This window comes from Dipodomys ordii, unplaced genomic scaffold (assembly GCF_000151885.1).
Source record: "Dipodomys ordii isolate 6190 unplaced genomic scaffold, Dord_2.0 Scaffold128, whole genome shotgun sequence".
NCBI classification, from domain to species: domain Eukaryota; kingdom Metazoa; phylum Chordata; class Mammalia; order Rodentia; family Heteromyidae; genus Dipodomys; species Dipodomys ordii.
This window is the reverse complement of record NW_012267344.1, coordinates 320,187-334,707: the sequence shown is the minus strand read 5'-3', so window position 1 is coordinate 334,707 and position 14,521 is coordinate 320,187. Positions and strand designations below refer to the sequence as shown.

The window sequence follows — 14,521 nt, the reverse complement described above, 5'->3', positions numbered from 1 at the left end:
GTCATGTTGAGGGGATGGGTGTTGAGAGAGATGAAAAATGGTAAGGTGGTAAAACAATAGAGGGCTCTGTGTCCCCAGTAAAACTACCACATCCGTTTCCATTTCGTCCTCTTAACAGCCTCAACCTTCATTTTCTTTTTAATATATATATATATATATATATATATATATATATATTATTGTAAAGAAACTGTACAGAGGGGTTACAGTTACATGAGTAAGGTAATGAGTCCATTTCCTATCGAGCATTGTTACCCCCTCCTTTGTTTTTCCCCTACCATCCCTTCCCTCCCCACCTCCCCAACTCCTCCTCCTCCCCCCCAAGTTGTAAAGTTAGTTTTCAACATGATGTCTTGTACATCTCATTGTTACAATGGGTCAGCCTGTATCCTTGTTTCAGCATTTTGTTATTTCCCTTCCCCTCCCCAAATTAGAAAAATGTATATACAAGATGCAGGGCACTGGAATAAACTACAGTGAAAATAGGTTGTTCCATGGGAGAAGAACGTACAAAAGAAACCAAAAAAAAAATCACATAGTACATTGTAAGTACATTAAAAACAACAGCAACAAAGTTAAAACCTCTTATGTCCCTATCTTGGGGTTCATTTCTCTTGGCATCATCTTACATGGTCATATATACGTAACTTTTGACCTTTTCTGCTTGTCCTAAACAAATACTAGTTATTGCAAATATGAGACCTATCTTTCTTTGGGCCTGGCTTACTTCATAAATAAAATTTTTTCCAAGTCTTTCCATTTCCTAGCAAATGGGGCAGTCATTCTTTCTGATGGAATTCCATTGTGTGATATATATGTATATTATATATATATATAATATATATTTTATATATTACATATATATATATGTGTACCACATTCTTTTTTTTGGGGGGGAGGGTCCAGTCGTGGGGCCTGAACTCTGAGCCTGGGCGCTGTCCCTCAGCTCTTCAGCTCAAGGCTAGCACTCTACCACATGAGCCACAGCGCCACTTCCAGCTTTTTTCTTTTTGCTTATGTGGTGCTGAGGAATCAAACCCAGGGCCTCATGCATGCAAGGCAAGTGCTCTGCCACTGAGCCACCTTCCCAGCCCATGTACCACATTTTCTAGATCCATTCATCTACTGAGGGGCATCTGGGTTGGTTTCATATCTTAGCTATGGTGACTAATGCTGTGATAAACATGGTTGTGCTGGTAGCTTTGGTATGGCCTGGTTTGTGATCTTTGGGGGTAAATGCCCAAAAGTGGAGTTGCTGGGTCCTAGGGGAGCTCTATGTGGAGTCTTTTGAGGAGCCTCCATACTGCTTTCCAAAGTGGGCAGCCTCCATTTTCCTTGCCTAATGTAATTGCTACTTGTGGGCTATTGTGGTGACCCAGAGAATTTAAATTCGTTTCATTGAAAGCCCTCCCTCTGGGTTTCTAGAGAAACCAGGAGATAGCTCACACTTCCCCTTTTAGAGAGAGCTGAGCCTGCAGGCAGATGTTTCTGCTGGCTTTTTAGCCTGATCTCCTCCTCCACTCTCCCCCTTCCCCTGCAGGTTAACCCTTTGCTTCAGGAAGGTTTTTCTCACACTGACTGACAAGATCCCAGACTCCTTGTCAGCCAGCGCCATCTTCTGGAGACACTTAGCTGTTGCTGCATTGACACAGCCTGTCCAGAAGCCCAATTGCCTTTGATTTCTTCGCTAAGTAACACATACATGTCCTAATTAGGTGAAATGGCACCAGGTGGACCAGTGCATCATCTTTCTAGTTGTAATTGTTCTGTTTTGTTGGTAATTTTCTTCCCACCCATTATTACTGAAAAGCTTGAACAGAATTGGGTACCAGTGGCTCACGCCTGTAATCCTGGCTACTTAGAAGGCTGAGGTCTGAGGATCAGATTTGAAGCCAGGCCAGGCAGGAAAGTCCTCGAGACTCTGATCTGCAGTTAAGCACCCTCAAAAAGCTGGAAGTGGCACTATGGCTCAAGTGGTAGAGCGCTTGCCTTGAGCAAAGAAAAGCTCAGGGACAGTGCCCAGCCCCAGAATTCATACCCCAAGACAGGTACCATAATGCAAAAATGGATTAAATTGGAAACTTGGATTCCAAGGCCCCCGCTAAAGTAAAAAGGTGAATGTCACCAATCTCCATCCTTCGCGATTAAGAACAATAACATGGGTTGTCCGTCCCAACTAGAATGTTACTAGAATGTTCTAGTGTTAATAGAATGAAGTTTGCCCTTCTAAACGTTGCTAAGTAGGAAGAAGAGAAAGGAAAGCTTCTGAGGGCTAAATACGTTCGAAGAAAATTTTAGTTTACCTGTTATTAGTTAAAAACTCATCTTCCAACCGAAGACCAATTCCACGTTTTCACAAGTGTGTGTTTGTGTTTGTAAGATGTACCTGTTCTCGGCCTCAGATCGGAGCTCTCCTCTGGTGTTTGGAGCAGGGCCTGTGTGCTGTCTCCGATTCTGACTTGGTCCCCTGCCCGTCTGCCCAGCTCATGTCCTCATTGGTAGATGTGTTGTCGGGGTTGGTAAACTCCTTGTCATCAAACATGCACAGAGTCCTGAAAATTATACAAAAGCATTTCTTTTCAGCTCCTTTGTCTCATACACATAACTTAGTGGGAGGTTTTGGGGTTGTTGTTGTTTTTTGTTTTTGTCAGTTACGGGGCTTGAATTCATGGCCTGGGCACTGTCCCTCAGCTCTTCTGCTCAAGGCTAGCGCTCTACCGCTTGAGCCACAACGCCACTTCCAAGTTTCTGGTGGTTCATTGGAGGTAAGAGTCTCACAGACTCAAAGCCAGGGCTGGCTTTGAATTGTGATCCTCAGATCTGAGCCTCCTGAGTCGCTAGGATGACAGGCCGGAACCAGCAGGGTGTCCACTGTAACTTGGTTTTATTAGAGACACGGTTCTCTCTACACCTTGTAAGCGGGTAGCAGTCATTGGCCTCATTCTCCTTGCTTGTCTGTGTATGACGCTGTCTCCTGACCATGTTGCCTTCTTGTTTCCTGACAGCATGTGGCAACTAGAAAGGCTTTCCCTTACAGGAATAAATTATCTTCGCGATTTAAATGTTATGTATGTGTTCTTTGAATTTGGAATTCATTTGCGTGATTCCAGATTCAAAAGGCACCTTGTCAATCAAATCCCACTGCTGTTCCCTTGGTTCCAAAGTCCAGTGATTTGGGTTTCTTGTACACGCCTGTGGGGGTGTGGGAATAAATAAGCCTATTCAACAGTCACGATTCACAAGCACAACTGAGTGAATTTGCTAGGTTGGTGGGCTTTTTTTTTAAGTATCAACGAGAAGGATGGTGGTCCATTTAGAGTTATGTAAAGGAATGCATATGTAAGATGGTGCCAGTCACGTCCTTTTCAAGAGAAGAGAGAGTCTTGATTTAGGAACGAATAGCAGGTTGAGAGAAATGTCTGGTGTCTGTCCCAGCAAGTCTTTCAACCACCTGCCACACAAAGCACAGAGCAGCCTTGTTGGTAGGTTTGTTACAGATTAAAAGGGGGGGGGAAGTGACTTTCTTTAGAACTGGGGAGGGCAGATTATTGGGGGGAGTGGCTGGGGCTGAGCTCTGGGGATGTGGCGGTAGGTGTGGCTAAGGATGAGGGCGTGGCCGAGGGTTGAGGATTGGGTGGGTATGGCTAATAAGAGGGGAGTGGCCAACTGCTTTCAACTTCCCATTAGCCAGGTGGCTGGGGCTGAGCTCAGTGGGTGTGGCTAAGAGGAGGAGGGCGTGGCTGAGGGTTAGGGGTAAGGCAGGTGTGACTAATATACAGGGGCCCTTAGCTGTTTTGCTTTATTTATCCTTTCCTGCGAAAACACAGAAAATAAAGTGCACTGGAATTCATTTTGGGGGGTGTAGGATGAGGGAGATCTTCGGGGTGATGAAACCCGTGGCCCCGATCACCGTGCTATTACGTCAGTGGCTGCCTGAATTTTCCTATTTCATGTGAGATCAGTTCCAAGCCTGGCCAGAATGACCAGACAAAGACCCTGACTGCTGTTAGCGGGGATTTCTAAATCCTTAGGAAAGGGTTTTCAAAGCCCATTAAATCAGAGGAGTTTAAGGCAAAGCCAGCATTTGCTCTCCACGTTCGCCTATCCGCTCATGTGGCTTCTATGTCAAGAGGCCTCTTCCCTGTGAATGTCCACATAGGCATACTCACCGCTTGTGATTCTCCTTCTGCCCTGGTGGCAAGGCCCCGGCGACAGATCTCAGGTGGTTGTCAGATGAGTGGACAGGGGGCCGACCGGGGGTCATGTCTGCGGTGACCCTTGATCAACTTCTTGTTTATTGGGTAAGACACCACGGGGCTTTGACGATGCTGTCAGCGCCTTGGACGTTTCTAATTACCATGGAAACAGCAGAATTATGAAGACCTTACATTATATTTTCACTTTTCAGACCTGCTCTGTGTATTCGCATACCAATTAAAAAGCAGACATAACAGAGCCAGGCACCCGTGGCTCTTGCCTGTCATCCTAGCTACTCAGGAAGCTGAGATCTGAGGATTGTAGTTCAAAGCCAGCCCAGGCAGGAAAGTCCGTGAGACTCTTATCTTCAGTAAACCACTCAGAAACCAGAAGTGGCACTGTGGCTCAAAGTGGTAGAGCACTAGCCTTGAGCAGAAAAGTTCAGGGACAGTGCCCAGGCCCTGAGTTCAAGTCCTACAACTGACAAAAAAGAAAAAAAGTAGACACACAGGACTGACTTCTCATTCCATGTTTTAAAATAACAAGGAAAAACAAACCCCTCTAGCATGTATGTCTAGCGTGTTTATAAAAGGCTGGAATAACTTAACAAGCTAATAATCAAATGACATCGGTCTTGCTGAAGTCTGGGAATAGAAAGTAGCCAGAACCTGTCCTTTAAAGAACGTTTAAACTGGATCTGGTGACACCCTGGGAAGGTCAGACCTTGGTTGTTCTGGGAAATCTGTCATTTCGCTTTGTCTTCAAGACAGAGTCATAGTTGAGTAGCACCTGTGCTGAATGAATCTACTCACCTATACTAGTGAGTTGTAGATGCACTTTTTTTTCCCAGAGTTGAATTACTAACACTACGTGTGCAGGTTTTAGTACAAAGAGCAGGGACTCCTCCTTCAACCTGCATTCGAAGGAAGGAGGCTAGGGAGATCTGAGTGACTGTCGATTTCTAGTCACTGAAAGAGGGGCCAGGGAGTGGGCCCTGTCTGTCTGCGTAAAAGATCCCCAAGTTGCTCTGATCACACCCAGGCCAAAGGAACATGGGAAAAAACTGGGAAGGATGGAGCTCCCGAGGGGGATGTTGGGTGAGTGGAAAAAACCCATCTGTGACTTCCTGCGGGAAATTGCTAGAAGTCCACGTTCCCTTTTGCCTGTCCTCTCTTCCCCCCTCTTCCCCCATCACACATCGACACTGCACAGGGTCCCGGGGGAGAAGGTGGTGAGGCCCTGGGGTCTCTGGCCGGGCCTGCTGGAGGTCACAGAACCACTTGGAAATGGGGTGGGGGGAGAGGGGTGTCAAAGGACTTAAGAGGACGACAGAAATACTTCCTAAAATTTTCTTGGGATTTAGTGTTACGACTACTGCTACTATTATTATTATTGTTGTTGTTATTATTTTGGGCCAATTCTGGGAACTCAACAGGGCCTGGGTGCTGTTGCTGAACTGCTCTTCTTTTTTTTTCTTTTTGGTCAGTTGTGGGATTTGAACTCTGGGCCTGGGCGCTGTCCCTCAGCTCTTCAGCTCAAAGCTAGCGCTCTACTGCTTGAGCCACAGCCCTACGTCTTGTTTTCTGGTGGCTAATGGGAGAAAAGAGTCTCACAGATTTTCCTGCCCAGGCTGGCTTTGAACTACAATCCTCAGATCTCAGCCTGAGTAGCTAGGATGACAGGCGTGAGCCACCGGTGCCCAGCTGCTTTTGCTTTCTTAAAGCTAGCATACTACCGCTTGAGCCACAGCACCACTTCTGGCTTTTTTTCAGAGTAGTTAATTGGAGATAAAAGTCACAGACTTCTCTGCCCAGGCTGGTTTTGAACTGTGGTCCTCAGATCTCAGCCTCCTGAGTAGCTGGGATGACAGGCGTGAGCCACCAGTGCCTGGCCCTTGTTTGTATGATTATTATTCTTGAGACAGGGTCGTCCTATAGCTCCATCTGACCCGGAATCTCTATGTGATCCATGGACTTGTCCTCCTGGCTCCGCCTCCCCTGTGATACCGCAGGTGTATACCCCCAGGTCCGATCAGGTTGACACCCAAGGTTAACCATCCCAAATGCTAGTTAGGTGAAGCTTTTGAAGGACCAACCCATTCTACTCCTGGCCCCGTTAGATCGGTCAGCAAAGGTCTGGCGTGGCTAGTAGAAAGCTGGCCGGCTTCCGGTCAGGACCGGGTCCTGTCTCACGGCAGGATACCAGGAGTAAATTGGATCATCTGTCCGTGCCATCTCTTGAGAGCATCTGTTTGGTTATGTGTGATTGATAGTCCCAGTGGAGCAAGAAGCTACGCAGATACGACTTCGCAATCTAATTGCGAAGTGCTCTGCGGATGTGATTACAGAGACTTTTACTGGAAGAGCTTAAAGAGAAACAGAGCATAAGCCCTGTGGCCGACAAGAACTACTGCTGGGCATCCTGCAACAACTCCTTCACGCTGCATCTTGGGAGATCTTGCCCCAAATGGCAGACAAGAAGATCCTGAACTCCGCTTTCCTCTCCCTCAACTGCCTGTGCCTGACAGTTCACTTACAGCTCATACCTCTGTTTGGTGCTATGTTTATGTTTATATATCACATTTGTGTGTGTGTGTGTGTGTGTGTGTGTGTGTGTGTGTCAGTGGGGCTTGAACTCAGGACCTGGGTGCTGTCCCTGAGCTCTTCAGCTCAAGGCAAGCGCTCTACCCACATTGAGCCACAGCACCACTTCCGGTTTTCTGGTGGTTCATTGGAGATATAAGTCTCATAGACTTTTCCAGGCCAGGCTTGGCTTCGAACTGGGAAACTCAGATCTTAGCCTCCACAGTAGCTAGGATTATGGGCGTGAGCTACTGGTGCTCTGCTAAGTTAACAAATTTCAAATATTCATCAGCTTTTATATGTAATCTGTTTTGTGCTGGGCACCGGTGGCTCACACCTGTAATCCTAGCTCCTGGCAAGACTGTAATCGGGTGGACCGTAGTTCTGTTCCAGTCTTGGCAGAAAAAACTTTCAAGCCTACCAGGCTTATGCATAGCTTGGCAGAAAGCAAGACCCTGTCTCAACAGTAACCAGCAAAAAACAAGGCTGGAGGCATGGCACAGCTGGCAGTGGCACTTCCCCCCCCAGTTCGTCTTTGGGGTCCTGCTCTGGGCTCCTTCCCGCCATTGTATCTTCTGCCCCAATACTTAGGCCTCCGGTATTTGAGAACAGGAGTCATATTGTCCCAGTGCCCAGGACTCTGAGCTCATGATGAGGTGCACAGATGGGGTATTGCTAGTAGAGGCTGTGGCCTATTTGTGGAAGAAGGGCACAGAAAACTCTGACCCTGAAGAGAATAATAGCACCTCTCTCCAGCTCCTTTAAGAAGCAGACAGGAGCTGGGCGCCTGTGGCTCACACCTGTCATCCTAGCTACTCAGGAGGCTGAGATCTAAGGATCATGGTTCAAAGCCAGCCCAGGCAGGAAAGTCTTATCTCCAAGGAACCACCAGAAAACCAGAAGTAGTTCTGTGGCTCAAGTGGTAGAGCATTCACCTTGAGCTGAAGAGCTGAGGGACCAGCGCCCAGGCCCAGAGTTCAGGCCCCATGACTGACCAAAAAAAAAAAAAAAATCAGACACGAACAGAAAACAAATGAACACCCCCTTCCTCCAGCCAACTCTGTCCATCCTCACTCCCGACGTACTTGTCAAGAAAGACTCTCTCATTCATAATGATGCTTTTCAGACAGAGCTAGGCATTTGGATGTTAGACATTAATTTAATATGGAAGAGGATGTGCAGACTCAGAGCTAAATGGAATTGGAAATGTCAGTCTAGAGCCAGGTCACCAAACATTTTCCTGATGTTTTTTCTCTCTCTATATATATATATCTATATTTATATGTATATCTATATCTATCTATAGATATAGTTATAAAGAGAGATCTCTCTCTATATAAATATATACACACACTAATATTTAGTATATATACTATATATAACTATATATTAGAATAAATATTAAGCCAATATTTGTTGCTGCAACAGTAGTAAAAACTAAACAGCTGCAAGGAACAAATAAATTACATTGGAACTATGGTACTTTTTATTTTGTGTGTACTCCACTCCATTATTGTATCGGATTGACTCTCAGCATTGACTTTCTCTTGTATGCCTTAAAGCTACACTTTCACGAAGTTTCTTTCCTGGCACTTTAAGTGTTGCCTGTGAAGGGTTTACTAATGTGTCAAATTAATTAAAGTTATACTACCTTCTTCATGTTATTAAAAGTATGGAGTGGGATAAACACGAAGTTTTTTTTGGCACCTTGAGAACAGTATAATTATACTGAAATGGAATTTGATTATGTCCTAATATCTCTAAAGATACTTTTTCAGCTCTATATTATACATATATTATGCACAATAATTACCAACTTAATAAGACTATTGCTGGGAGTTTTTATGTAAATTTAACGGGTTTTAAATAAGTCTCAGTTACATCAAAACCTTTTTATTTTACTCCCTTACGCATAGTATTTTTGTACACAACTCATTTAGGTTCCAGGGATATTGTATATGTACTAGGCCAATGTAAGATCTTCATGAATTAATAAACCTATTTTTCTCAGTACTAGGGTTTGTACCCAGGGTCTTAATCTTGCTCAGCTTGCTCAACTAGTGCGTTAACACTTGAGCCATGCTTCCAAGTCTGGCATTTTGCGGGTTCCTTAGACATGGAGTCTCATCTTTTTTTGCCCTGGCTGGCCTCGACTTGATTATTGAGTGGAACAAATTTTTTTTCTTTTTCTTTTTTGTCAGTCGTGGGGCTTGAACTCTGGGCCTGGGTGCTGTCCCTCAGCTCTTCAGCTTGAGGCGAGCGCTCTACCATTTGAGCTACAGCGCCACTTCCGGTTTTCTGAGTGGTTCCTTGGAGATAAGAGTCTCACAGACTTTCCTGCCCGAGCTGGCTTTGAACCGAGATCCTCAGATCTCAGCCTCGTGAGAAGCTAGGATGACAGGCGTGAGCCACTGGTGCCTGTCCATTTGTATTTTAAATTACAAATGCCATGTTATTTAGTGCTATGCTTTTATGCAGTCATATTTAAAAAGCTCATAACTGAGCGGGGCGCCGGTGGCTTACACCTGTCATCCTATCTACTCAGAAGGCTGAGATCTGAGGATCATGGTTCAAAGCCAGCCTGGACAGAAAAGGCCCTGTGAGACTCTTAACTCCAGTGAACCACCAGAAAACGAGGTGACACGGTGGTAGAACACTCGATACTCAGGGACAGCACCCAGGCCCTGAGTTCAAGCCTCAGGTTTCTCTCTCTCTCTCTCTCGCTCTCTCTCGCTCTCTCTCGCTCTCTCTCACACACACACAGATTGCAGTCAACTTGTTCATTGAGGCACTGGTAGAAGACGAAAACTTGGGGAACAATGTGGAAGGAGCTGGATTTGTCCATAATGGACTGGCAGTAGCCTAGTGTACAGGGTGTCCGTTTGTGGTTATAACTCAAAAGAGGAAAGCAGAGACAGCCACCAGGGGCGGAACGGGCCACAGTGACGTGGATTCCTGTAGCTCACCCGCGTGGGTGGCGCTGGATGTCCACAGAGGCCATGAAGAAGGAAGGTTTGGAGGGAGAGGCCCCAGAGTTTCTTAGTGACGTGTGGCCTTTCTTGTTTTCAGCATGCACTCCTGGCCTTAAAGTTCATCCTGGCCTTTGCCATCCCTGACAAACCCCGCCACATCCAGATGAAGCTGGCCAGACTGGAGTTCGAGTCTCTGGAGGCCCTCAAGCAGCAGGTAAGAGCCAACGGGCCTGAGGATGGCCAGCCCGGCCCCTCCATTCCCTTCCCCACCACCTGGCACACCTGCACATGCGCGTGCGCACACACCCAAGCCTGAACGATAACGAGCAACCCGGCTTCAAGGAATAAAGTAATCAAAAACATCCAAGCAGTCCCAGCTACTCAGGAGGCTGAGAGCTGAGGATTGTGGTTCAAAGCCAGCCCAGGCAGGAAAGTCAGTGAGACTCTTAATCTCCAATGAACCACCAGAAAAGCAGAAGTGGCGCTGTGACTCAAGTGGTAGAGTGCTTGCCTTGAGCTGAAGAGCTGAGGGACAGCGCCCAGGCCCTGAGTTCAAGCCCCACGATCGACAAGATACCAGAAGCCAGGCAGCCAGAGTGGGAAGCTCTGCTGGTTACCTTAACCACGCAGCCCCCCTGTGACGGAAGAACTAAGAAATCCAAGTCACCGCCGAGGCCGGTGTGTTCTTACTTTGAAGATTAGAGGGCCAGGCACCAGTGGCTCAGGCCTATGATCCCAGCGACTCGGGAGGCTTAAGATCTGAAGACTGTGGCAGGAAAGTGACAACCCAACAATTGAAAGTAACACACGATGACTCGCACTTAAGAAAGCGTAAATTCTGCCGGGCGCTGGTGGCTCACGCCTGTAATCCTAGCTACTCAGGAGGCTGAGATCTGAGGATCACAGTTCAAAGCCAGCCCGGGCAGGAAAGACTGTGAGACTCCTATCTCCAATAAACCACCAGAAAACCAGAAGTGGCGCTGTAGCTCAAGTGGTAGAGCGCTGGCCTTGAGCTGAAGAGCTGAAGGACAGCGTCCAGGCCCAGAGTTCAAGCCCCACGACCGACCAAAAAAAACAAAAAAAAGAAAACGTGAATTCAAGCACCCAGAACCACCCACGTTTTACTCATGTGTGGAAAGTGGCACTAGCTAGCTGTGACTGGGTGTGGGAAATGGCCTTCTTTATCATCAAGGATTGGGCAGAGGTGTAAATTAATTGCCATCTTTCTGAAGTGCTGTTGAAATCACCCCGCAGCCCCAGACTACTTTTGCAAAGATGACGCTTGCATTTGCATCATACCAAAACATAGTCTCTGGAACATTTACTTAGCAAACATCTGGAGGCAGTGAACTTTCTCTGTAGGAGACAGGTTAAATAAACGATGGCACATCCCCATTATACAATTCTATGATCCTGTTTTGTGTGCCAGTCCTGGGGCTTGAACTCAGAGGCTGGGCACTGCTTTTGCTCAAGGCTGGTGCTCTACTGCTTGAGCCACACAGCGCCACTTCCAGCTTTTTTTTTTTGGCTGAAGAGTGACTTTCTTTACATCTCTCTGAGCTGCTGGCTTTCGGGTATAGCTTATTGTCTTGTGTTTCCCAGGATGCTGAGGACTGAGCTTTAGTCTAGGATTTCAGCTGCTTCTCTGCACCTTTAACCAGGTGTCTTTGGTGCTGGCATTTACAAATGACAGGAGAGAGCCGGGAAGGTGGCTCAGTGGTAGAGTACTTGCCTTGCATGCACGAGGCCCTGGGTTCGATTCCTCAGCACCACATAAGCAGAAAAAGCCGGAAATGGTGCTGTGGCTCAAGTGGTAGAGCGCTAGCCTTGAGCTGAAGAGCTGAGGGACAGCGCCCTGGCCCAGAGTTCAGGCCCCACGACTGACAAACAAAGATGACAGGGAGTCTGTGAGGAGGCTGGGAAGAATGCTGGCTGAGCAAACAGCAGAAAGCCAGGACGGTTGGATGCCTCCATCCTAGTGAATTCAGATCCTCGTGGCTAACTTCCCGCCTTTTTCCCTTTGAGATCTGGGCAGTGTGGTTCAGCTCCGTTATCTCAGAGTGTGTTTGGGAGCAAATGAGTTTGTTTACCAGAGAGAATCTTCTTTTTCTGTTGGTTGTGGGGCTTGAACTCAGGGCCTAGGGCGCTGTCCCTGAGCTGCTTTTTGTTCAAGGCTAGCGCTGTACCACTTGAACCAGAGCGTGACTTCTGGCTTTTTCTGTGTCTGTGGTGCTGAGGAATGGAACCCAGGGCCTCATGCATGCTAGGCGAGCACTCTACCCCTGAGCCACCTTCCCAGGCCATATTTCAGGTGTTGTTCAAAGGAGATAGTATGGCTTGCATGAAAGCCACTCAACTAGACATAGATATCTGACATGAGGTGGGGAGCCCTAGGCTAGGTCAGGCCTGGCTGACAAGGTTTGGGGGAGCCAGGCAGGCTTTCCCATGGCCACCCGCAGTGCCCCCAGGCCCTTGGAGCTGCCCTCCTTCTTCCAAAGTCATGGCCACTCCGTTCAGATGATACACAGGGGCTCCTCAGGGTGACAGGGATCATCTGGGGCGGCTGGTTTGGGGCCCCAGGAAAGAGGCAGAAAAAGGAGATGGAGGGGCCCATCTGGGGGGACGTGGGGGGAGAGACATGACGGCGGGGGGGGCATTTGGGGTACCCACTCACCCTGCGTTTCTCCGCAGCAGGCACAGCAGGTAGCAGACGACCTGAAGGAGGCGCAGGCCGGCGGGGAGGCGGCCTGCTGAGGGGAGGTCGGCAGCAGCCGAGGAGGAGGAGGAAACAGCGGCCCTGGCCCTGAGTTCGGCGGCCTCAAGTTGGCACCACGGGGAGGTGGGGGGGGGGAGGTCTGCAGCCTTCTGCCCGTCCACGCACCCAGCCTTTGGACCGCAATTAAAGACCCCCATCCTTGTCTTCCTGTCCTCCTCTCCCCACCGCGCCGCCCTTCCCACATGGCCACTGGGCCCAGATCTCTTCAGGTGGGCTGCCCGTCGCAGGGGGTGGCATGGACTTGAACCTGGGCTCAGACCGGGGTGGGGGGTGGGGTGGAGGGGGGGAAGGGCAGGGGACATTTGTGAGCAGGGTGTCAGTGCTCCAGGCCCCAGGGATCCATGGGTGGCCACGATGATCACCAGGTACCAAGCCCTGGGAGCTCGGGTGGCTAAGACATGGGTGGAGGGCGGTGACCCCAAAGTCTCCAGGGAACAGGTCCCAGGAACATGGGGCTCTACCTGCACCCCACACCCCACAGGACCACCACCCCAGTCAGCCTCAGTGTGGGGGGCACACGGAACCCCAGCTCCTCCCTGGCCCAAGCTCACCCCCCACCAGCAGCTCCCATCTCCCCCCACCCCCTCGTAGCTTCTCGGGGGGAAGGAGAAGAGGGGAGTGTCAGCCCACAGCATGAGAGGCCCGCACCCCTTACCTGCCCTTGGCTGGGGTGCTGAGCTAAGGGCCTGCAGCCTTGAGCAGCAAGGATGGGGGGGATCAGAAGGGGGGATCAGGGCACACACGCCCCGGTTCTGGAAGATGGAAGATTGCAGGCATATGTACCCACTGAAGTTCCTTAGACGGATTCCTTCCAGAAAAAGTCTGTATTTTCCTAACTACTCCTGAAAAAATCACATTACTCTATACTCCTGGAGGCTAAGACTGAAATTGGGGGCGGGGGGGGGGGAAATCACTGTTAATTGAAGAATGATTAAAGAAGTTCTTCACATCACTTAGGGGACCAGTAGTTAATGACATTTCTGGACTTGGGGTTTACTCACCAGAAGAGATGTCAGGAGCCTTTCTTATGGTGTCATGATGTCATGGTATTTGGAATTTTGTCCAGTTGATGTAAGGTGGTTTGCCCTTCCTCTTGCCCAGGGAATTCGGGGAGGGAAAGGGCTGGTGGTGTGTGGAATGGATTTCTATTTGGTACCAGTTCAAACAACAACCCTATTTTTCCACACAGCAGGAGTTGAGACCAAGACTGACTGGAGATTTCAATCTCCTCTACGCTTTGGGTGACAGTTCTCAAGTTGCTTAACATTGCAGTCATGAAACTAGGTACTGGTGGCTCCTAGTTACTGACTCAGGAGGCTGAGGACTGACTGTCACATTTTTGAATTAGCCCTGGAGAAAATCACCTCTCCAGCCGGGCGCTGGTGGCTCACACCTGTCATCCTAGCTACTCAGGAAGCTGAGATCTGAGAACCAGGGTTCAAAGCCAGCCCAGGCAGGAAAGTCTATGGGACTCTCATCTCCAATAAGCCACTCAGAAAATTGAAAGTGGCGCTGTAGCTCAAGTGGTAGAGAGCTCGCCTTGAGCTGAAGAGCTGAGGGACAGCGCCCAGGCCCAGAGTTCAAGCCCCACGACTGACCAAAAAAGAAAAAAAAATGGCCTTTACTTTTCCAACAAATAAAACTAAGGTAACAATTGTAGGTCGAGGTGTAGAGCTTCAAATAGGCTTGGGAAATCTGAACGAGAGTGTTAGGGCCTAACATCTTCTATAAATCTGTGAGTGTTTACTATATTTAAATGCTGTGTGTTTGGTGAATATATATTCACGACTGTAATGTCTTCTTCATAGATAATTCCCTTAATTTAGATGTAATGTCCTTCTTGTCTCTTCTGATTCTCATATGAACTCTCTTTTTATCAGATAACAGTGTGGAGACTCCTGCCTTTCTTACAGGATATAATTGCATGGAAGATTCTTTTCCACCCCTCCACTCAGATTTGCATTGATCTTTGACTATGAGTTTATTAGAGACAA

At 48.2% G+C, this 14,521-nt stretch overlaps 1 protein-coding gene across 2 annotated transcripts in view; it reads left to right on the top strand.

The window, feature by feature from the left end:
• Nucleotides 1–12,595, top strand: part of Ano10 (anoctamin 10) — a 40,918-nt gene extending 28,323 nt beyond the window's left edge. The window contains exons 11-12 of one of the 2 annotated variants that reach the window (XM_013030202.1): nucleotides 9,849–9,965; nucleotides 12,446–12,595. In XM_013030202.1, coding sequence (XP_012885656.1) covers nucleotides 9,849–9,965; nucleotides 12,446–12,505 — 177 coding nt within the window. In that variant the 3' untranslated portion in view covers nucleotides 12,506–12,595. Of the gene's footprint in view, nucleotides 1–9,848; nucleotides 9,966–12,442 lie in introns of both variants that reach the window. The other variant, XM_013030201.1, reaches the window with a different exon arrangement.
• The last annotated feature ends 1,926 nt before the right edge of the window (nucleotides 12,596–14,521 follow it).